General features: G+C 44.2%; 1 protein-coding gene across 2 annotated transcripts in view; it reads right to left on the bottom strand.

Moving 5' to 3' along the window:
• Positions 1-18,367, bottom strand: part of MED4 (mediator complex subunit 4) — a 447,920-nt gene extending 429,553 nt beyond the window's left edge. Inside the window, exons 1-2 of one of the 2 annotated variants that reach the window (XM_045567416.1) lie at positions 18,194-18,367; positions 11,874-11,940 (exon numbers count right to left, since the gene is read on the bottom strand). In XM_045567416.1, the coding sequence (XP_045423372.1) occupies positions 11,874-11,940; positions 18,194-18,318 (192 nt within the window). In that variant the 5' untranslated portion in view covers positions 18,319-18,367. The remainder of the gene's footprint in view (positions 1-11,873; positions 11,941-18,193) is intronic. The other variant, XM_045567415.1, reaches the window with a different exon arrangement.
• Between the last annotated feature and the right edge of the window lie 4,793 nt (positions 18,368-23,160).

Below are 23,160 nucleotides of genomic sequence, written 5' to 3'. Positions count from 1 at the left end.
ACAGGATCCGCACTATTCACCTCTCCCACAAAGGCGCACTTCTCGTGTCTGGCGCGAGTCCCACAAACCCAGGACGGACAGAGGCCCTGCACTTGCCACCCCAGAAAAATATCTCATCTCCAAGGAAGGGTCCTTACGCTAACGGTTGAAAAGGGCTCCCGTTCTTGAAACGGTGGTGAAAGGACGGTGAAAGAATACTGAAAACAATCCTATCTTCCAAGGCTCCGGTGCCAGGTATGGGAAATACCAAGTTACCTGGGCCTCAGCAGAGGTTTCTCTGCGAAAAGCATCCTAGGCTTCAGGATGCAGAGACCGACCTCATGACTGTTACGGTGCAAAACGCTATGGAAATGGCCAATAATTACCAACATACTGGTGATCTCAAAAGGGTCAGGATGAAATCTGAAGCACGATCCACACTTTTCCCACCTCAGGCAAATATGCACTTACCAACTGTGCAGGTAAGCAAACCAAAGGCAGGGCTGACAGAAGCCCCGCACTTAAACCCCACCCAGAAATCTCAACTACCAGGCAGGATTGTGACGCTAATGCGAGAAACCTGCTCGGGTTCTGAACATCATGGCGAAACCACAGTGGAATAATACCGAAAAGAACACCTTCTTTGCAGTCTCTAGCACCAACTATTGGAAATGCCAAGTTCACTGGGCCTCGGCCTGCTTTCCTCTGTGAAAACTCCCCTATGCTTAAGGATGCAGAGACCAACCTTAGGACAGTTACGGGGAAAAGTGCTACGGAAAAATACCAAATAGTTCTCCACCTAGCGGTTCTTTCCAAAGTTGCGCCACACACCTCTCGGAAAGATCGAGTGACTGCGGCCTAGCCTTCGATTGGTCTGGAGAAGGAATCGCCGTTCCTAGCTGATGAATCAAATGATTCTGAAAGGAACGGTGAAGAGTGCGGATCCTGTTTCAGTCTTTAGACTGAAACAGGATCCGCACTATTCACCTCTCCCACAAAGGCGCACTTCTCGTGTCTGGCGCGAGTCCCACAAACCCAGGACGGACAGAGGCCCTGCACTTGCCACCCCAGAAAAATATCTCATCTCCAAGGAAGGGTCCTTACGCTAACGGTTGAAAAGGGCTCCCGTTCATGAAACGGTGGTGAAAGGACGGTGAAAGAATACTGAAAACAATCCTATCTTCCAAGCCTCCGGTGCCAGGTATGGGAAATACCAAGTTACCTGGGCCTCAGCAGAGGTTTCTCTGCGAAAAGCATCCTAGGCTTCAGGATGCAGAGACCGACCTCATGCCTGTTACGGTGCAAAACGCTATGGAAATGGCCAATAATTACCAACATGCTGGTGATCTCAAAAGGGTCAGGATGAAATCTGAAGCACGATCCACACTTTTCCCATCTCACGCAAATATGCACTTACCAACTCTGCAGGTAAGCAAACCAAAGGCAGGGCTGACAGAAGCCCCGCACTTACACGCCACCCAGAAATCTCAACTACCAGGCAGGATTCTGACGCTAATGCGAGAAACCTGCTCGGGTTCTGAACATCATGGCGAAACCACAGTGGAATAATACCGAAAAGAACACTTTCTTTGCAGTCTCTAGCACCAACTATTGGAAATGCCAAGTTCACTGGGCCTCGGCCTGCTTTCCTCTGTGAAAACTCCCCTATGCTTAAGGATGCAGAGACCAACCTTAGGACAGTTACGGGGAAAAGTGCTACGGAAAAATACCAAATAGTTCTCCACCTAGCGGTTCTTTCCAAAGTTGCGCCACACACCTCTCGGAAAGATCGAGTGACTGTGGCCTAGCCTTCGATTGGTCTGGAGAAGGAATCGCCGTTCCTAGCTGATGAATCAAATGATTCTGAAAGGAACGGTGAAGAGTGCGGATCCTGTTTCAGTCTTTAGACTGAAACAGGATCCGCACTATTCACCTCTCCCACAAAGGCGCACTTCTCGTGTCTGGCGCGAGTCCCACAAACCCAGGACGGACAGAGGCCCTGCACTTGCCACCCCAGAAAAATATCTCATCTCCAAGGAAGGGTCCTTACGCTAACGGTTGAAAAGGGCTCCCGTTCTTGAAACGGTGGTGAAAGGACGGTGAAAGAATACTGAAAACAATCCTATCTTCCAAGGCTCCGGTGCCAGGTATGGGAAATACCAAGTTACCTGGGCCTCAGCAGAGGTTTCTCTGCGAAAAGCATCCTAGGCTTCAGGATGCAGAGACCGACCTCATGCCTGTTACGGTGCAAAACGCTATGGAAATGGCCAATAATTACCAACATACTGGTGATCTCAAAAGGGTCAGGATGAAATCTGAAGCACGATCCACACTTTTCCCACCTCAGGCAAATATGCACTTACCAACTGTGCAGGTAAGCAAACCAAAGGCAGGGCTGACAGAAGCCCCGCACTTACACCCCACCCAGAAATCTCAACTACCAGGCAGGATTCTGACGCTAATGCGAGAAACCTGCTCGGGTTCTGAACATCATGGCGAAACCACAGTGGAATAATACCGAAAAGAACACCTTCTTTGCAGTCTCTAGCACCAACTATTGGAAATGCCAAGTTCACTGGGCCTCGGCCTGCTTTCCTCTGTGAAAACTCCCCTATGCTTAAGGATGCAGAGACCAACCTTAGGACAGTTACAGGGAAAAGTGCTACGGAAAAATACCAAATAGTTCTCCACCTAGCGGTTCTTTCCAAAGTTGCGCCACACACCTCTCGGAAAGATCGAGTGACTGCGGCCTAGCCTTCGATTGGTCTGGAGAAGGAATCGCCGTTCCTAGCTGATGAATCAAATGATTCTGAAAGGAACGGTGAAGAGTGCGGATCCTGTTTCAGTCTTTAGACTGAAACAGGATCCGCACTATTCACCTCTCCCACAAAGGCGCACTTCTCGTGTCTGGCGCGAGTCCCACAAACCCAGGACGGACAGAGGCCCTGCACTTGCCACCCCAGAAAAATATCTCATCTCCAAGGAAGGGTCCTTACGCTAACGGTTGAAAAGGGCTCCCGTTCTTGAAACGGTGGTGAAAGGACGGTGAAGGAATACTGAAAACAATCCTATCTTCCAAGGCTCCGGTGCCAGGTATGGGAAATACCAAGTTACCTGGGCCTCAGCAGAGGTTTCTCTGCGAAAAGCATCCTAGGCTTCAGGAGCAGAGACCGACCTCATGCCTGTTACGGTGCAAAACGCTATGGAAATGGCCAATAATTACCAACATGCTGGTGATCTCAAAAGGGTCAGGATGAAATCTGAAGCACGATCCACACTTTTCCCACCTCACGCAAATATGCACTTACCAACTCTGCAGGTAAGCAAACCAAAGGCAGGGCTGACAGAAGCCCCGCACTTACACCCCACCCAGAAATCTCAACTACCAGGCAGGATTCTGACGCTAATGCGAGAAACCTGCTCGGGTTCTGAACATCATGGCGAAACCACAGTGGAATAATACCGAAAAGAACACCTTCTTTGCAGTCTCTAGCACCAACTATTGGAAATGCCAAGTTCACTGGGCCTCGGCCTGCTTTCCTCTGTGAAAACTCCCCTATGCTTAAGGATGCAGAGACCAACCTTAGGACAGTTACGGGGAAAAGTGCTACGGAAAAATACCAAATAGTTCTCCACCTAGCGGTTCTTTCCAAAGTTGCGCCACACACCTCTCGGAAAGATCGAGTGACTGCGGCCTAGCCTTCCATTGGTCTGGAGAAGGAATCGCCGTTCCTAGCTGATGAATCAAATGATTCTGAAAGGAACGGTGAAGAGTGCGGATCCTGTTTCAGTCTTTAGACTGAAACAGGATCCGCACTATTCACCTCTCCCACAAAGGCGCACTTCTCGTGTCTGGCGCGAGTCCCACAAACCCAGGACGGACAGAGGCCCTGCACTTGCCACCCCAGAAAAATATCTCATCTCCAAGGAAGGGTCCTTACGCTAACGGTTGAAAAGGGCTCCCGTTCTTGAAACGGTGGTGAAAGGACGGTGAAAGAATACTGAAAACAATCCTATCTTCCAAGGCTCCGGTGCCAGGTATGGGAAATACCAAGTTACCTGGGCCTCAGCAGAGGTTTCTCTGCGAAAAGCATCCTAGGCTTCAGGATGCAGAGACCGACCTCATGCCTGTTACGGTGCAAAACGCTATGGAAATGGCCAATAATTACCAACATACTGGTGATCTCAAAAGGGTCAGGATGAAATCTGAAGCACGATCCACACTTTTCCCATCTCACGCAAATATGCACTTACCATCTCTGCAGGTAAGCAAACCAAAGGCAGGGCTGACAGAAGCCCCGCACTTACACCCCACCCAGAAATCTCAACTACTGGCAGGATTCTGACGCTAATGCGAGAAACCTGCTCGGGTTCTGAACATCATGGCGAAACCACAGTGGAATAATACCGAAAAGAACACCTTCTTTGCAGTCTCTAGCACCAACTATTGGAAATGCCAAGTTCACTGGGCCTCGGCCTGCTTTCCTCTGTGAAAACTCCCCTATGCTTAAGGATGCAGAGACCAACCTTAGGACAGTTACGGGCAAAAGTGCTACGGAAAAATACCAAATAGTTCTCCACCTAGCGGTTCTTTCCAAAGTTGCGCCACACACCTCTCGGAAAGATCGACTGACTGCGGCCTAGCCTTCCATTGGTCTGGAGAAGGAATCGCCGTTCCTAGCTGATGAGTCAAATGATTCTGAAAGGAACGGTGAAGAGTGCGGATCCTGTTTCAGTCTTTAGACTGAAACAGGATCCGCACTATTCACCTCTCCCACAAAGGCGCACTTCTCGTGTCTGGCGCGAGTCCCACAAACCCAGGACGGACAGAGGCCCTGCACTTGCCACCCCAGAAAAATATCTCATCTCCAAGGAAGCGTCCCTACGCTAACGGTTGAAAAGGGCTCCCGTTCATGAAACGGTGGTGAAAGGACGGTGAAAGAATACTGAAAACAATCCTATCTTCCAAGGCTCCGGTGCCAGGTATGGGAAATACCAAGTTACCTGGGCCTCAGCAGAGGTTTCTCTGCGAAAAGCATCCTAGGCTTCAGGATGCAGAGACCGACCTCATGCCTGTTACGGTGCAAAACGCTATGGAAATGGCCAATAATTACCAACATGCTGGTGATCTCAAAAGGGTCAGGATGAAATCTGAAGCACGATCCACACTTTTCCCATCTCACGCAAATATGCACTTACCAACTCTGCAGGTAAGCAAACCAAAGGCAGGGCTGACAGAAGCCCCGCACTTACACCCCACCCAGAAATCTCAACTACCAGGCAGGATTCTGACGCTAATGCGAGAAACCTGCTCGGGTTCTGAACACCATGGCGAAACCACAGTGGAATAATACCGAAAAGAACACTTTCTTTGCAGTCTCTAGCACCAACTATTGGAAATGCCAAGTTCACTGGGCCTCGCCTGCTTTCCTCTGTGAAAACTCCCCTATGATTAAGGATGCAGAGACCAACCTTAGGACAGTTACGGGGAAAAGTGCTACGGAAAAATACCAAATAGTTCTCCACCTAGCGGTTCTTTCCAAAGTTGCGCCACACACCTCTCGGAAAGATCGAGTGAGTGCGGCCTAGCCTTCGATTGGTCTGGAGAAGGAATCGCCGTTCCTAGCTGATGAGTCAAATGATTCTGAAAGGAACGGTGAAGAGTGCGGATCCTGTTTCAGTCTTTAGACTGAAACAGGATCCGCACTATTCACCTCTCCCACAAAGGCGCACTTCTCGTGTCTGGCGCGAGTCCCACAAACCCAGGACGGACAGAGGCCCTGCACTTGCCACCCCAGAAAAATATCTCATCTCCAAGGAAGGGTCCTTACGCTAACGGTTGAAAAGGGCTCCCGTTCTTGAAACGGTGGTGAAAGGACGGTGAAAGAACACTGAAAACAATCCTATCTTCCAAGGCTCCGGTGCCAGGTATGGGAAATACCAAGTTACCTGGGCCTCAGCAGAGGTTTCTCTGCGAAAAGCATCCTAGGCTTCGGGATGCAGAGACCGACCTCATGACTGTTACGGTGCAAAACGCTATGGAAATGGCCAATAATTACCAACATACTGGTGATCTCAAAAGGGTCAGGATGAAATCTGAAGCACGATCCACACTTTTCCCACCTCAGGCAAATATGCACTTACAAACTCTGCAGGTAAGCAAACCAAAGGCAGGGCTGACAGAAGCCCCGCACTTACACCCCACCCAGAAATCTCAACTACCAGGCAGGATTCTGACGCTAATGCGAGAAACCTGCTCGGGTTCTCAACATCATGGCGAAACCACAGTGGAATAATACCGAAAAGAACACTTTCTTTGCAGTCTCTAGCACCAACTATTGGAAATGCCAAGTTCACTGGGCCTCGGCCTGCTTTCCTCTGTGAAAACTCCCCTATGCTTAAGGATGCAGAGACCAACCTTACGACAGTTACGGGGAAAAGTGCTACGGAAAAATACCAAATAGTTCTCCACCTAGCGGTTCTTTCCAAAGTTGCGCCACACACCTCTCGGAAAGATCCAGTGACTGCGGCCTAGCCTTCGATTGGTCTGGAGAAGGAATCGCCGTTCCTAGCTGATGAATCAAATGATTCTGAAAGGAACGGTGAAGAGTGCGGATCCTGTTTCAGTCTTTAGACTGAAACAGGATCCGCACTATTCACCTGTCCCACAAAGGCGCACTTCTCGTGTCTGGCGCGAGTCCCACAAACCCAGGACGGACAGAGGCCCTGCACTTGCCACCCCAGAAAAATATCTCATCTCCAAGGAAGGGTCCTTACGCTAACGGTTGAAAAGGGCTCCCGTTCTTGAAACGGTGGTGAAAGGACGGTGAAAGAATACTGAAAACAATCCTATCTTCCAAGGCTCCGGTGCCAGGTATGGGAAATACCAAGTTACCTGGGCCTCAGCAGAGGTTTCTCTGCGAAAAGCATCCTAGGCTTCAGGATGCAGAGGCCGACCTCATGACTGTTACGGTGCAAAACGCTATGGAAATGGCCAATAATTACCAACATACTGGTGATCCCAAAAGGGTCAGGATGAAATCTGAACCACGATCCACACTTTTCCCATCTCACGCAAATATGCACTTACCAACTCTGCAGGTAAGCAAACCAAAGGCAGGGCTGACAGAAGCCCCGCACTTACACCCCACCCAGAAATCTCAATTACCAGTAAGGATTCTTCTCCTAATGCGTGAAACCTGCTCTGGTTCTCAAAATAATGGTGAAACCACAGTGGAATAATACTTAAAAGAACAACTTCTTTATACTCTCTAGTAGCAACTATCACAAATGCAACTATTTCAGAAGTGTCAGGATGAAATCTGAAGCGCGATCCACACTTTTCCCATCTCACGCAAATATGCACTTACCAACTATGGAGGTAACCAAATCAAACACAGGGCTGACAGATGCCCCGCACTTACACCCCACACAGAAATCTCAACTACCAGGAAGGATTCTTCTCCTACTGCGTGAACCCGGCTCTGGTTCTGAAAATAATGGTGAAACCACAGTGGAATAATACTTAAAACAACTAATTCTTTATAGTCTCTAGTAGCAACTATTGCAAATGCCAAGTTTCCTGGGCCTCAGCATGCTTTTGTCTGTGAAAACTATGCTATGCTTAAGGATGCAGACACCAACCTTATGACAATCATGGTGAAAAGTGCTACGGAAAAATACCAAATAGTTTCAACCTAGCGGTTCTTTCAAAAGTTGTGTCACACACCTCTTGGGAAGATCGAGTTACTTTGGCCTAGCCTTCGGGTGGTCTGGAGAAGGAATCGCCGTTCCTAGCTGATGAAGCAAATGATTCTGAAAGGAACGGTGAAAAGTGCGGATCCTGTTTCAGTCTAAAGACTGAAACAGGATCCGCACTCTTCACCTCTCACACAAAGGCGCACTTCTCATGTCTGGCGCTAGTCCAACAAACCCAGGACTGACAGAGGCCCTGCACTTGCCAGCCCAGAAAAATATCTCATCTCCAAAGAAGGATTCTTACACTAACGGTTCAAAAGTGCTCCCGTTCCTGAACCTGTGGTGAATGGATGGTGAAATAATACTGAAAACAATCGTATCTTCAAAGGCTCTGCTGCCAGGTATGGGAAATACCAAGTTACCTGGGCCTCAGTAGAGTTCTCTCTGCGAAAAGCATCCTAGGCTTCAGGATGCAGAAACCAACCTTATCACTATTACAGTGCAAAACGCTACGGAAATGGCGAATAATTCCCAACATACCGGTTATTTCAAAAGGGTCAGGATGAAATCTGAAGCACGATCCACACTTTTCCCATCTCACGCAAATATGCACTTACCAACTCTGGAGGTAAACAAATCAAACACAGGGCTGACAGAAGCCCCGCACTTGCACCCCACACAGAAATCTCAACTACCAGGAAGGATTGTTCTGCTAATGCCAGAAACCTGCTCTGGTTCTCAAAATCATGGTGAAACCACACTGGAATAATACTTAAAAGAACAACTTCTTTATAGTCTCTAGTACCAAGTATTGGAAATGCCAAGTTTCCTGGGCCTCAGCATTCTTTTGTCTGTGAAAACTATCCTATGCTTAAGGATGCAGAGACCAACCTTATGACAATTATGGTGAAAAGTGCTACTGAAAAATACCAAATAGTTCTCCACCTAGCGGTTCTTTCAAAAGTGGTGCCACACACCTCTTGGGAAGATCGAGTTACTTTGGCCTAGACTTTGATTGGTCTGGAGAAGGAATCGCCATTCCTAGCTGATGAAGGAAATGATTCTGAAAGGAATGGTGAAAAGTGGGGATCCTGTTTCAGTCTTTATCCTGTTCAGTCCTGTTTCAGTCTGTTTCTGCTATTCTTTCATACCAAACAAAATAAAACTAGCCTTTCAGGATAAGCAATATGCCAACATGGGTAGGTTTATGTTTCCCAGGTGAGATAAAATTTAAAAGTTTATCCTTACAAATATAGTGTAACGGAGGTTCTCACAGATGTTGGTACCTGAGATGATTTTAGATAGCACTAAGAACTTAAACTTTTACAGGTACACATTTGTGCTGATATGTAGTAGTAAAAAAATGTTAACAGGGACATTAAACCTGTGATTTCATGCACAGTATTTCTTAGGATGAAGACAGCCTAAAAAATACAGGGATTTCAAAATACAGTAAATAAACAAGTGGTATGCAGATATGGCAAGGAAACATGAAGGTTAAAGTGCATAAAATAGAAAGTCTGGGGTTCATATCTGTAGTCCTTCCTTTGTAGCTGTCTAACAGAGGGAAAGTTACCAGCCTTTCTGAGCCTGTTTTCCCATTAGGAAAAAGTATACAACAGTAGCAGTTACATAAAGTTATTATGAGGATTCATGATATAATGCATGTTAAGCAGACACAGGAAGAGCTTAACAAAAGCTAGTATCATCACCACCCCATTACAGAATTAAGATGCAAGTCTAGTCTAACTACTGTTTTTTTTTTGTTTTGAGACAGAGTCTCACTGTGTTGCCCGGCCTAGAGTGAGTGCCGTGGCATCAGCCTAGCTCACAGCAACCTCAAACTCCTGGGCTTAAGTGATCCTACTGCCTCAGCCTCCCCAATAGCTGGTACTACAGGCATGCGCCACCATGCCCAGCTAATTTTTTCTGTATATATATATTTTAGTTGGCCAGATAATTTCTTTCTATTTTTAGTAGAGACAGGGTCTCGCTGAGGCTGGTCTCGAACTCCTCACCTCGAGCAATCCACCCGCCTCGGCCTCCCAGAGTGCTAGGATTACAGGCGAGAGCCACCATGCCCGGCCTCAGATAATTTCTTTCTATTTTTTTTAGTAGAGACAAGGTCTTGCTCTTGCTAGTCCAACTACTGTTACTTTACTGTGCTAACTAGAGAATAATACTTCAGAAAGGGAAATGGCTATCAAAATCCAGAATTAATTTAAAAATTATTTTTAAAATGTAATTAAAGACTAAAAAATATAGGTATGCCTCTTCAAGTTCTTTTTGACATGACGTTCCTCTCATTTTCATAGGAATTCTGACAGAATATATAAAAGACAGTGGTTAACTTCTGTCTGTATATTGAAGGGTATTTTAAATAACAGAAAGCTTTTTCTGTAAAAAGTATATTTGGCCAACAGATTGCTAATCCTCATTCCTCCCAAGTCATAGGAGGAGAAAACTAGGTTTCCACTTCTATAAAGCTGTATTTTTAAAGCAAGTTCCATGAAAACTTTCAAGAAGTTTACATGGTTTGAACTAACTTGTATGCTACCAGAGAGTAATAAAAACTCTCTTTAGATTTTATTGTTTGGTAGGAAAAAATTATTCAACGAAAGTCAGAAGGCCTAGGTTGTGGTTCCCCTCACCATTAACATCTAGCTCACTTGTCTACCCTGGAGCTCAGTCTCACAGAAGACTAAACTGAAGACCATTAGGATCCTTTTTAATTCTAAAATTCTATATGAAACTATGAGTATTCGAATAAAATGGTGGCTAGAAAATTTTCAAATGGGCACATCCCTCTTTAATATTTAATAGTTCCAATGAAAATTACACAGGAATCCACGGTGCCAAGAACAAGATACAGTTACAGAATTGCGACTCCTTAAAAAGTGTAAGGTAGGCCAGGGGCAGTGCTCAGGCCTGTAGTCCTAGCACTTCAGGAGGCCAAGGCAGGAAGAGCCCCTTCAGCCTGGGGAGTTTGATGTTGCAGTGAGCTATGATCACGCCACTGCACTATAGCCCGGGTGACTTGCAGTGAGCTATGATCACGCCACTGCACTGTAGCCCAGGTGACAGAGGGAGACCCTGTCTCAAAACAAAAATGAAAAGTATAAGAAAGGTTAGTGCTGACTATGCAGATCAATTATCACCTTCTGAATAATCTGTGTGCTTGGCTCATAGCAAGTAATAAGTGTCTAGACAATAAAGTCAAGCCTTGCAATTCACTTCTCACACATTTTGTATAAATTCCTATTTAATCCCACAAGTATCTATTAATAGAGTATCTGAGAGACTAGGTGACTTCTATTAACATATTTACTTTTAATCTTTCTTTTCCTAAAAACAAAACAAACAAAAATTTTAATACCCCTAAAGTTAGCAGCTTTCCCCAACCTGTGGCCTTATCTGGATCCCCTTTCAGGGGATTAATCCTTGAAGTACATAGGTTCCCTGACAATTCTCTATTGGGTTTGTTAGATTTTTCTGCCCTCAAAACATGTCGTAAGATAAAACTTGGATAATGAAGGGGCAGAGGAAAGGGAGGAGAGGTCTATGAGATACTGTTTCCTGTTTTAAATCTTCTCTAGAAAGGTTAGTCCTCATTCGTTTTCTCTTAAAAATATTTTTTAAATTGAGGTAAAAGCATAATATAAAATTTATCTTTTAAAAATTTTCTGAATCAGAAAATCTGTTCACCGTAGAAAATTAGAAGCACAGGACAGTATAAAGCAAATAAAAACTACCTGTAAATCCGACACCCACAAGATAACCTCTACTAACAGCTGTACACTCCTTTATTTCCATTCATTTTCAATTTGCATTTAGGGGAATTAAGCCTAATAAAGGGCTAAGTTTATGAGAGCATTAACTTTTGATTCCAAATATTGTTTTAATCTCCATTTAACAAATTTTTGTTGGTTAATTCAAAAGACGGAAATAAATGTGTAAGGATAACTAGAACTATAAGGGAAAAGAATAATATATTGCCAAACCTTTAGGCAACTATTTTCTTCTTCGGCATACCATTATCTTACATACATGATGCACAGAAAATGTCTAAAATGTTTCGATTAATAACTTAAAAGGATCCAACCTTCCTATTCTTATACAAAGTAAATATAAATAGGAAACTTGTAGAAATTATGGTTTTTTGTTTTGTTTTTTAAATTAAAAAAGAAAACACTTACCTGGTTTTCCTCTCCAGACTGCAACAACTTTTGGTTTCTTGAAATTGCCAGCATTTCTATAAGTTCCCTAAAAGGAAAACAAACCAACAACAGCAATAAAAAATGCTTTGCAAAGTTTCTAATTACAACAGAGGCTTTCTTAACCACTCTCTATCTAGCTGACATGCTGGATTCAAGGTACTCACGACATGCTGAACATTCATGGCTACTGCCCTATAACTATGACTCTGGACTTCAGCTCTAACTGCTACACTGCACTCTCACCAAGATCAGCTGTGCTTGCTACCAAACTTATTTATACAAGTTTTAATTATCATTATAATTACATAAATGTTCATTACATAAATACTCATGAAATACGACTGTGAATAAAGTTCTTTCTACAAAAACCTAATAAACCAAATGCTTGGAAAGACTCAACAGAGGTTTGCAAAGGACAACTATTATATAAACAACCAGGGAAAAGTCATAAAAACTCAGGAAGAGTCTGCCCTAAGACTGCTTGATGAGAGGCTAAGTTCTCATTTTGATTTGATTTAGAAATCAAAATAGAAACTGTAGACAATGCATTATGAGTGATTTATACAAGAAAAACTACGTCAGGGGTCTGCAGGCCAAAGCCAGCAGTTTTTATAAATAATGTTTTCTTGGAAGACAATCATGCCCATCAATTTACATATTGTATATGGCTGCTTTTCCACTACAAGGGCAGAGGTGAGTAGTTGCAGCAGAGACAATATAGCCTGCAAAACCAAAAATATTTACTATCTGGCCCTTTAAAGAAAAAGCTTCCTGACCTTTGTCTTACATGAAATGATTAGTGAATGAACTAAATTTATATTTTAAGGTAAAATAAAGCAATTAAGGGATGCACAGATCATTTTTTAATGACCCTCCACTTTAACTGAATTTTTAAATTAAACGTCTATCGGCTAAGAGGGATTCTTACACATAGTAAAATTCTATCCTTCTAGAATGCTCACTTAATAGATATGCCAATTTTCCTATATGAAAATTAGTATCAGATCAGGAAAAATGTACAGCAGGTAATATTTATATATTAGTTCTGAACTTGTTGATAGATGGGATGTTTCAGAAGTAACACAGGAGGGGGCAGCTTCACAACTAGCTACCTGACACTGCTCTAATCAGACCAAGTGTTAGTATCTTCTCACTGGCTGCTGGTTATTTTTACCTTTATATTTCCACCTTCCTTCCTGCTAGCCTCATACCATTTTTCTGGATAATGCCAATTGGACCTAACCCTCCCCACTACTACTTCCCCATACCATTATGTATGAATTAATTAATTGATGGAAAAGTGCATATAAGAACACAGTCTTCATTCAATCATCGAATATTTACTGAGTGCCCATTATGTGCCAGGCACTTTCTAGATACTTGGGTTATAAAAGTGAACAATGGCACTTAAATTCTAATACAGGAGACAAGAATAACTAAGAGAAGAAATAAAATACCCAGAGGATTCTCGGCATGTGAGTCCCAAGGGGATAAATAAATAAATAAATAAATGCCCAGAGTATTAAGGGTTGGGAAGGAAATAAAGCAGAGTTGTATATTAGAGACTGTCAGAGAGGTGGGATGGATGGCTGTTAAATTGGGTAGTCAGGGAAGTTCTTTCTAAGGGCACATCTCTGAGGTAAGACATGAATTAAATGACAAAAGCTAACCAAAAAATTCTGGGAGGAAAGAATGCTCACTGGCCCAAAGATAGGTGTGAGGCGGTATAGCCAGAGCACTGTCAGCACTGGGCAGAGGGGATGCAAAGTGAGGATAAAGGTAGGCAGGTAGGGGTCAGATTCCATAGGGCCTTGTTGTCATGGTAAAGGATTTGTGTTTCATTCTAGGTCCAATGAGAAGCCATTGGTTCATTTTAAACAGGGAAGCAACATGACCTGATTTACATTTCTAAATAACTATTGAGCTATTTGGTGAATAGACTGTAAGAGCACCAGAACAGGAAACAGGGTAGGTGGTTTTTGTAGTGTTCCAGGCAGAAGATGACACTGGCTTTGACTAGGTCCCAGCCTCCAGGATTTAGTAATAGTAATGGGAAAACATGGACAGATTTAGGATATCTTTTGGAGGCAGAGCTATCAGGACTTGGTGATGGATTAAATCGACACTATATGAAAACAGCATATCACGTGAACCTTGTTCAGTATTCCATAGACGACATATAGTCAAGAACCTCTGGTCTATGTAAAAAGCTGGTTTCAGGTGGGGAGAAGGTGGTGGTGACTGCAGTGGGGCTATGGTAGGAGGTGTAGAATAAATCTTTTGTTTTTCTTACAAATCTGGGAGTGCAATCCATAGAAAGCTTTACATGAGTTTGCCTTAGGTACAGGAGTACAGGGGAAGCAGATGTCTCTAAGACTTAGTGATGTTCTTAACCATCCAGGACAGAACAGAAACTTCTGTCCTCAATGGCAAAAAGAGGCTGAAGGGCGCCTGCGCCCAATCCTGCTACAGAGGAAGAAAGTGCATTCCTGGCATATCACATTTCCCCATAGAAATGCAATGTACATAGGGCTTAGAGCCTATATTATTAGTGGTAGTACACTTCAGGTAAATTATAGGTAAAAAGAATTAACAGGCTGGTGTAGAAGCCTCCAGACTCCTATCAACAAAGCTTCTGTGGGACAAAGAGTTCTGAGTTACAAACAGGCTTAAAAAACTTGTTAGACTATGATCTGTGTTTCTATTTTTTTAATTTCCTCCAAAGGCTATTTCATTCTATTACATTTTACAAAGTAATAAATATACTGAAAGGCTATATAATCAGGGTAACAGTAAAAATATATCCTAAATTTCAAACCTGCTATTTTCTAAAGTCAAGAGGCTACACATAAAAATACGTAAGGTACATTAGTGAGATTTTCTTATTTTCATAAAATGCAAACCATACACAAATTTCATTCAGAGGCTAATGACAAACTTCACAGATCACAGAGTCAAGACATGTAACTAAGTCTGAGAGTGAGCACACAATGGGACTTTCCTGAAAGCCAATCACCCTGGAGCAGCTTCACTCTGTAGAGGAGTTCCCATGAGCCTTAGGTGGCAAACCAGAAAGTAACATCTCTTGCACTACCACCACCATCTCCAGAATCATAAAAGAGGTACATTTTTCACTTACCTGTCACTCACTCTTTCTTTAGAGATGAACAAATAACGTGGCAGATAAGCCATGAGAAAATCAAAGAAAAACGAACCTCCAAGACAATGGTCATTAACACTGACTGCAGAACCCCTCAAGGAAGAAGAGTCCTATCACCAATCTGTCTGTAGATTCAGTAAGGAAGATTACAAATTAATAAGAAATCAAAGTCTTTTTGGCACTCCTGGAGAAAGGATAACAGAACTACAGCTTCTTTTAAAGGAGGCAAAAGAGAACTCAGCGCCTCAACTGATCATGTACAACTGGAAAGCTGAAGGAGGCTTCAGAAACACTGAGGTTCTTGACAAAAATGTAAATGATGATCTACCACTTCAGTGGGTAAATACGTTTCAAACAGAAAATGCTATACTCAGTAATGAAGGAAAAAATCAAATACGGAAAGCTACAAATTGGTCAAATCTACTAATAGATGCAAGAGAATTTCAATTTAGTCTAACATTTAACATAATTGACAAATTACTTAATTACACTATCGCAAGTGAAGAGTACATGAATATCAAGTATATGCAATCCTGTAGGTACCGACAGCATCAGGAAAACACACTTCAGATACACAGCCAGGTAGCCAAACGATCCAAAGGCAAGATCTCAAGACTGACCACTGAGTTGTCCAATGTCAGAAGAAATTCTCAAAGACCATCACAGGAGGACAGGCTCAGAAAAACAGTTCCTGAACTTGGTGAATATGAAATATATACTAGGCCTACTCAGCAAAACAAAAAAACTAATCATGATACAGCAAGTAAAGCTCAGAAAAATGAATTCACTGAACTCAAGAGTAGAAAGGTGAGAAGTAATAGTTCATTGAATATACTAAGGCAAAGATTTGAAATTCTAAGAATAAGACCTACTCAGAAGAAAAGACAGCAGCCACCACTTCCCAAAGAGGGTGTCACTTCTTCGCAAAGCCAACGTATTTACAGAAAAATTAACCGCTACCATCCATATCATATGGTTGGTCAAAATGAACAAACAATAAGGGACACTTCAACTGGAGTAATTTCACACTCACCAGCACCATCAAGATTCCTTAGCACAGATGTTAGAAGCCAACCAAGTATTACACTTAGCCTTCAGGTGAGAATTCTCCCAGAAGAAAAAGCTCAAGGGAATATTTCAAGCACAATATCCAAAATTCAAAGAACTAGAAAAACTGTCTCATATATGAGCAACAGAGGTATTTCCCAATTAATCATTAGTTGTTCTGAATCCAGTGGAACACAAATTTGTATCAGAACTACATGGCTACCTCTTCAAGGTATTTCCGAGACTCAGTATGGCAGATCAAGTGTTCTAAAAGCACTGGTTAGGTTGAGCACAATGAGTTTTTCAGATGAAAGTTGGTCCTATTTAGAAAAGCAGTGGGCTAGGCAGCATCTATGGGATGTTAATTTGCTCTTTAATAACTTAAAAAGAATAAGAACTCAACATGAACTAAATGAAGCTTCAATCTGCTGTCCCAAAGACAGTCATGTCACACCAAACAAAGACATGAATAATTTCACTGAAAACACCATACTACGAATGCTCTGTCTGGCTAGTGTGTTTTTACTAAGAAATAATGTGAATACTCATTTAAGAGGACTAACTAATAATAAAGAAACTAACAAATTCTTCACCACAAAGTACAAAACCACCAAAGACAAAGAAGAAAATAGCGCTTGCATTAATCTGTGTAAACAATCACATACTGGCAATACACTAAAACAGCTGCCTTATGCCTGGGAATTTCTCCCTTACGGTGTTAACCACAGGCCAGCTGAAAATTCCACGTGCCCCTATTTGTTGTCAGACAGTATTTGAGTCTAATACAGGTTAAACAGTGGATTAAACACATAAGCCATTTAACTTCTGGTGTCTGTGTGCTTTTAGGTTTTTCTTTCAACATTTAGTATCATGCTGACCTAGTAACTTGGTAGGTAATGCTGTGGCAAGGACTAAATTTACAGCAAAGATAAAATGCTGATTGTAAGTAGATCTGGTATATTTCAAAATACAATAGATAAGATTTATTCTAAAGCTGTCAGAGAATGTTGGCTAGAGAAAAGGTGCCATTTGAGCTGGATTTTGAAGGATGAATGAATCATTCACAGAGCTGGAAGTGCAGTGGGAATGGCACTGGAGATAAAGGCTGGCTAGCTTGAGAATGGGGAGTGCTCAACAGAGGCTAGAGTGAAGGGTCAGGAAGGCAGAGGGTTGTAGCAGCAAATGAGAACAGGTTGCACTGAGCGAGATGGAGAATGGACTTGCACACAAACCTAATTTGGATTTAACCACACTGGACAACGGGAATCTACCAAATATTTTTCTGCAGAAAAGTGACATGACATGCCTTTTAAAACAATAACTGGTCTTAGGCAATACAAAAGAATGAAGTGCAAAAGTATTAAGGTAAGTAAAACTGTTGGGAGATTGCATTTAACAAGTAGTTCTGACAGCGGGTATAGGAATGAGAGGGCAAATCTGAACATTTTAGGAGGTAGAACCAATACAATTTAACATCCAAGTTTACGTGAGGCAGTTAAGGAAGACTCCAGAAAAAGTGACAGAATACGGAGAATTATAGCCAAGTTGATCTCCTATCTCTGCCACACATGATGCACTCCCGCCATCTCCTAAACAACTTGCAATTCCAAGTCGCACGTGCTCGTGTTTCCAGGCTTTTTATCCACCGGCCACCTAGTAAGTCCGGTGAGCTCTTTCTCCAGGAAGCCTGCCCGGACTACAACCGGGAAAGGTACCTGGCCCATTGCTCCAGCAGCCCGCGGCGCATCCCGCCAGTCAGCTTACACATGGTCCCTCCCTTCTGACAACCGACATCCCGCCTCCCCTTCACCACCGTCTCCCCAGCGCTCGGCACCCAGGGGCCTTCCCTAATGTTGGCTGAGTGCCCGCGGCCGAAGGGACCCAGACCGCGCGCTTTTTAAAGCTCTGACAGTCTTGGGGTTCCGGGTTCACTACCATTACTAAAATACCCCCTAATAGGAAAAAAAAATTCAGCCCAGAGTCCCGGAGAGTTGCGGACCCTACGTCCACGACACTTGTGCACCGGAGACTCCCCCGAACTGGGCTCTCCCCGCCGAGCGCCCGGCCGGCCGGCTCCGGGCCTCGCCCTTACCGCGACAGGACCTCCAGATCTTCCAGCGCAGACAGCAGCCGCTCACGCGTGCTGTTTCCCCCCGCCGCCCCCGAGCCGCCTCCGAGCCGCTCCTTCTCCTTCTCCCCGCTGGAAGCCGCAGCCATGTTGCCCACGGGCCAGCGGGCAGCGTGGGGACGCCGCGGGCCGGCGCCGGAGGAGGTGGGCCCGGGAGCGGAAGGAAGGGTCACCGCTGCGCGGGAAGGGAGGCCCGGGCAGAGCGCCCCCTGCGCGCCCGGAGGCGCACTGCGGGCGCCGGCGCCATCCGCTGGGCCAGCAAGGGCTTTGGGGTTCAAACCCTGTGGGGCTCGGCGGACCCGAGCGCCAGAAGCACCACCACACACTCGGGTCTTCTTGGGCCTAACGTGTTTCAAGCGGCAGTAGGAGGCTTCTGTTAAACGGTTTTTGGTTTTCGTTTTGGCTTTGTTTTTTGAGACAGGGTCTCCCTCTGTCGCCTGGCTAGAGCGCAGTGGCATCTTCGTAGCTCACTGTAACCTCAAATTCTTGGGCTGGAGTGATCCTCCTGCCTCAGCCTCCCGAGGAGTTGGGGCTACAGTCCCCTGCCACGACACCCGGCTAATATTGTAGAGACGGGGTCTCCTTGTGTTGCCCAGGCTGGTCTCGAACTCCTGAGCTCAAAGGATCCGCCCGCCTCGGCCTCCCAGAGTGCTAGGATTACAGGCGTGAGCCACCGCGCCCGGCCTCTTCCTTATGATAATTTGCCTTTCTAAAAGTTTTATTGTGTCAGGTAGTTTATTTTTCTCCCCCGTCCCTTCTATTCTGGAAGCCTTGCCTCCTAGAGCCTCTGGGGCCAGTGAAGGTCATTTTGTGAGAGGCTAATTTAATGTGGTTCAGATATATGGTCTTCTGGTGGTCTAACCTATATAAGAATAGAATTTAGGATAGCTGGAAGAGTGAATAAAGAACATACACCCTAAATATCCTTTCCTTCTTTTCTTACCCAGTGTTTGGTGGGTGAAGTTGATATAATTCTGATCTAAAGCAAAATAAGTCAGGCAAAAAAAGTCAGTCCCAATAGCCTTGATGCCTTTAAGAACCTTCTGGGATTCAGGGATGCAAGGTGGAGGCTGACTGCTCTCAGCAGCCATCAATCATTAAATCAGTGCTCCTGGGCTGAGCACAGTGGCTCACACCTGTAATCCTAGCCCTCTGGGAGGCCAAGGCAGAAGGACCGCTTGAGCTCAGGAGTTCGAGACCAGCCTGAGCAAGAGCAAGACCCCCCCATCTCTACTAAAAAAAAAAAAAATTAGCCTGGCATAGTGGTGGGTGCCTGTAGTCCCAGCTACTTCAGAGGCTGAGGCAGGAGGATCGCTTGAGCCCAGAAGTTTGAGGTTGCTGTGAGCTAGGCTGACCCCATTGCACTCTAGCCAGAGCAACAGAGTGAGACTGTCTCAAATCAATCAATAAATAAATGCTCCTGGAGTGCAATTAATTAACAAATACAAATCCACCTAATTATACCATTACCTAGTCCACATTTTTCATTTGATGAATAAGGAATCTGATACCCTTTGCTAAATTAATGAACTTTCAATGCAATAATTTTTTTACTCTTTTCCTTCTAACATTCCTAAACAATAACAACAAAGGTTTAAAGACAAAGGACATTTTTTTGAATAGAACAATACCTGTTTTACACAGAACAATATATGTTTAAATGTGTCCTCATAAATGTCACCATGTCTTTTTAACTTTGTATAACCAGTACCTGCCACACGGGAAGTGCTCAGTCTTTTATTGAAGTTGTTTGACTTATCTGGCATCTTAACGTGAAGGTCAGTTTTACACGCATTTTAACTTTTGTTTTCTCCCAGATCAAAATATTTGTTTTGGCTATATCAAGGGAGATTTCCCAGAAGAACTTTGCTTTCTGGCTATTAGTAAGTTAGTTTACTTCCTGTCTCTCTGTGGAGACAATTCAGAAAAGATTGACTATAATCCCCATGTTGCTGGTTTGTTTTTCATTTCCTTGCATTTCAAATCCTGTTTGTTTTTGTGTGTTAGCCTCTCACATGATAGGCATCTGCCTGATAAATATTTACTGAGTTGATTTAATTTAGAAAAACACTTTATGATCTAAACAATAGAGTTTAATTTGCAACATTTGCTTCAGATTCCCTTAACCTTGTCTCTGAATGTTTATCACAATCCAGAAAGTACTACATCCCCCTGTGTGCAAATGAGTCACTGTATCCACCCCGCCGCCCCCCCAACCCCCAACGCCTCCACCAAAGGCAGCACAGAGATAAACATTGAAGTGCCAGGAAATGAAGAATCGAATCCACCTCAAAACCACCAAATTCCCAGCTCATTTAGCCTTCCTGATAACTACACCATTATTTTCCATTTACCTTCAAATATATCTAAGCTCATGTTATCTGATTCTGACCCTGGCCAGAAGACTTCTACCATTAAAAGGCAGAAGGATGAATTTACTGTTAAGTGTTTGAGTAGAAGCAAAGAGGTTAAAGGAGGTTTCTTGGCACTTGTCAGGGCAGAACAGTGGCTGCTTTGTCCTTTCAGATTCTCTGGGGCTTGGCCCTTGCCTCTTCTTGGATAACACGTTGCTCTTTGACATGCTGGGCTTCAGCCAGGTCTGGTCCTCAAGCCTCCCCATAAGTTATTCCCTATGGGCAGCCCCAACCCAGGGGCGAACACAGTGACTCCCTGTCTTCAACGGTTAGGCTTCCAGAAAGTTGCTCGCCCATTTTGCGAATCTAACACCTGATACAAAATTTCTAATTACAGGCACCAAATTCTCTCTCCTAGGAGATCTGAAACTGCATGCTCTGGTCTTAAGACCTTTTATTTTCATTGGAAAGCCCTTGCCAAGTGTTGGCCACATTTCATTCCATCTGATCCAGGCTTTTATCTCCTCAACCAGACAAATGGAGAATGCTTCATTTGCTGGCCAGCCAGGCAACCCATCTCCAAGACCTGCTTGTGTACTGTGCTCCTGCCAGGCCAGTGTGCTGTGCAAAGTGCCCCAGAGGCATTTCCCAGGTTCTGGAAGGACCACTGTGTTGACATTCCTCAACAAAAGCCTTCCAATTACAAAGGGAGTTTGGATAATTTGATTTTTAGAAGTGTCAGTGGTTCTTCTCTAAGTCTTTAGACAAAAAACCTACACAGCAGTTAATGCTGGATTTAGATGTGAAGTGGTGGGATTAAGGAACACAAACATCACGTGGCAAATGACCGTTCTGGCAGAAGCATATTTAAATCTGTTTGCAAAACTGTGCTTTTTTGGCTTGTTTGCATCCTAAGATGTTGGTCAGTAAACTTTCCATCCCCAGTGCAAGTAAAGAACCTGTTCTGTGTCTATCATCGAGAACAACGAGGTATGGAGAAGTCCAGGGATTACAAAACTCTAATTAATCCTCTTTCTTATTCCAAGTAATACTCGGTAGACTTGTGGTTTCTGCTTGGCTTACACCCCCAGAGACCTGGGTGGGTTCAGGGTGGCCCAGGAAACAGGGAGAAAAGAAGGCTGCTGGGACTGGCTGTCTGAGCTGTCTGGAAATAGGGTCAAGTTCAAGGAGGTGGGATGGGAAGAGGGAGGAGGGATCCTGGAGGGGTCTTCGGGGTAGGGCAGACCTACCTCTATCAGGGACAGCTGGCCTACATTTGCCTGGACTGTCTCCTTTTTGCATTTTCCTTAGGAAACTGAAGATAATGGTAGAAAACTAGAGAGTACAGATAGAAATCTTGTGTCTGACTCTGAGCACAAACCTTCCTGTTCATTCATTCATTCATTCAGCATATTTATTTATTTATTTATTTATTTTTTTTTTTTTTTTTTTTTTTTTTTTGAGACAGAGTCTCACTTTGTTGCCCGGGCTAGAGTGAGTGCCGTGGCATCAGCCTAGCTCACAGCAACCTCAGACTCCTGGGCTTAAGCGATCCTACTGCCTCAGCCTCCCGAGTAGCTGGGACTACAGGCATGAGCCACCATGCCCGGCTAATTTTTTTGTATATATATTTTTAGTTGGCCAGATAATTTCTTTCTATTTTAGTAGAGACGGGGTCTCACTCTTGCTCAGGCTGGTCTCGAACTCCTGACCTCGAGCGATCCACCCGCCTCGGCCTCCCAGAGCTAGGATTACAGGCGTGAGCCACCGCGCCCGGCCCAGCATATTTATTGAGCAACTATGATTCTAAGTACTGTTCTAGATTCTGGTGATACAGCAGAGAACAAGCCAAACAATTCCTTGACCTCCTAAGCCTTCTGGGGCACGCAGAGAGTTAACAAGTAAATATATCAGATAATTTTAGTTTATGATACATTTTATGAAGGAGTGGGGGCCACATTACATAGTGTGGCCAGAGAAGGCCTCTCTGAGGAGGGTGATGCTTCAGCTAAGAACCAAAAGACGACAAAGAGGATGTCCCTGTGTGATGACATAGGGAAGAGAGTTCCAGGCAGAATGAACAGCAAGAACCAAGGCCCTAAGGTGGGGATGACCTGGGGATGTTTGAGGCGCAGTGAGGGGGAAAGAGCAGATGAGTGAGTTGAGCATCAGACAGAGGTCACCATGTGAGACCTTGCAGGTCATGGCAAGGAGTTGTTATTTTAGTCCTGTTACAATGGGAGTGGCCAGGGCAGAGAGTAGGTTGCTTTGGGTTGAGCTTCATAGGAGGCCTACAGCCTGGTAAAACCATTTCATATGCAAGGTCAGCTTTTTTAGTTCACAAAGAGACCAGATTTTGAGTAACAGTGCTAAATATGTCAATCAATCTTGCCTGCTGGGATCACAGCCTCTGCTAAGGAAAGCTTCTCTTCTCATTGACCTGCTTATGGTACATCAGGCAGAATTAAGATGTAACCATATAGCATGAACTATCCCCATCCCCAATATCTCGTAGCACCAGTGACTTATGGTGGGTCGTCACTCATTTATCAAATATTTATTAAGTGCTTGTCATGT

The sequence above is a fragment of the Lemur catta genome, chromosome 13 (assembly GCF_020740605.2).
Source record: "Lemur catta isolate mLemCat1 chromosome 13, mLemCat1.pri, whole genome shotgun sequence".
Taxonomy (NCBI): Eukaryota; Metazoa; Chordata; class Mammalia; order Primates; family Lemuridae; genus Lemur; species Lemur catta.
The sequence above is the reverse complement of the archived record's forward strand: the minus strand, read 5'-3'. Positions and strand labels throughout refer to the sequence as shown.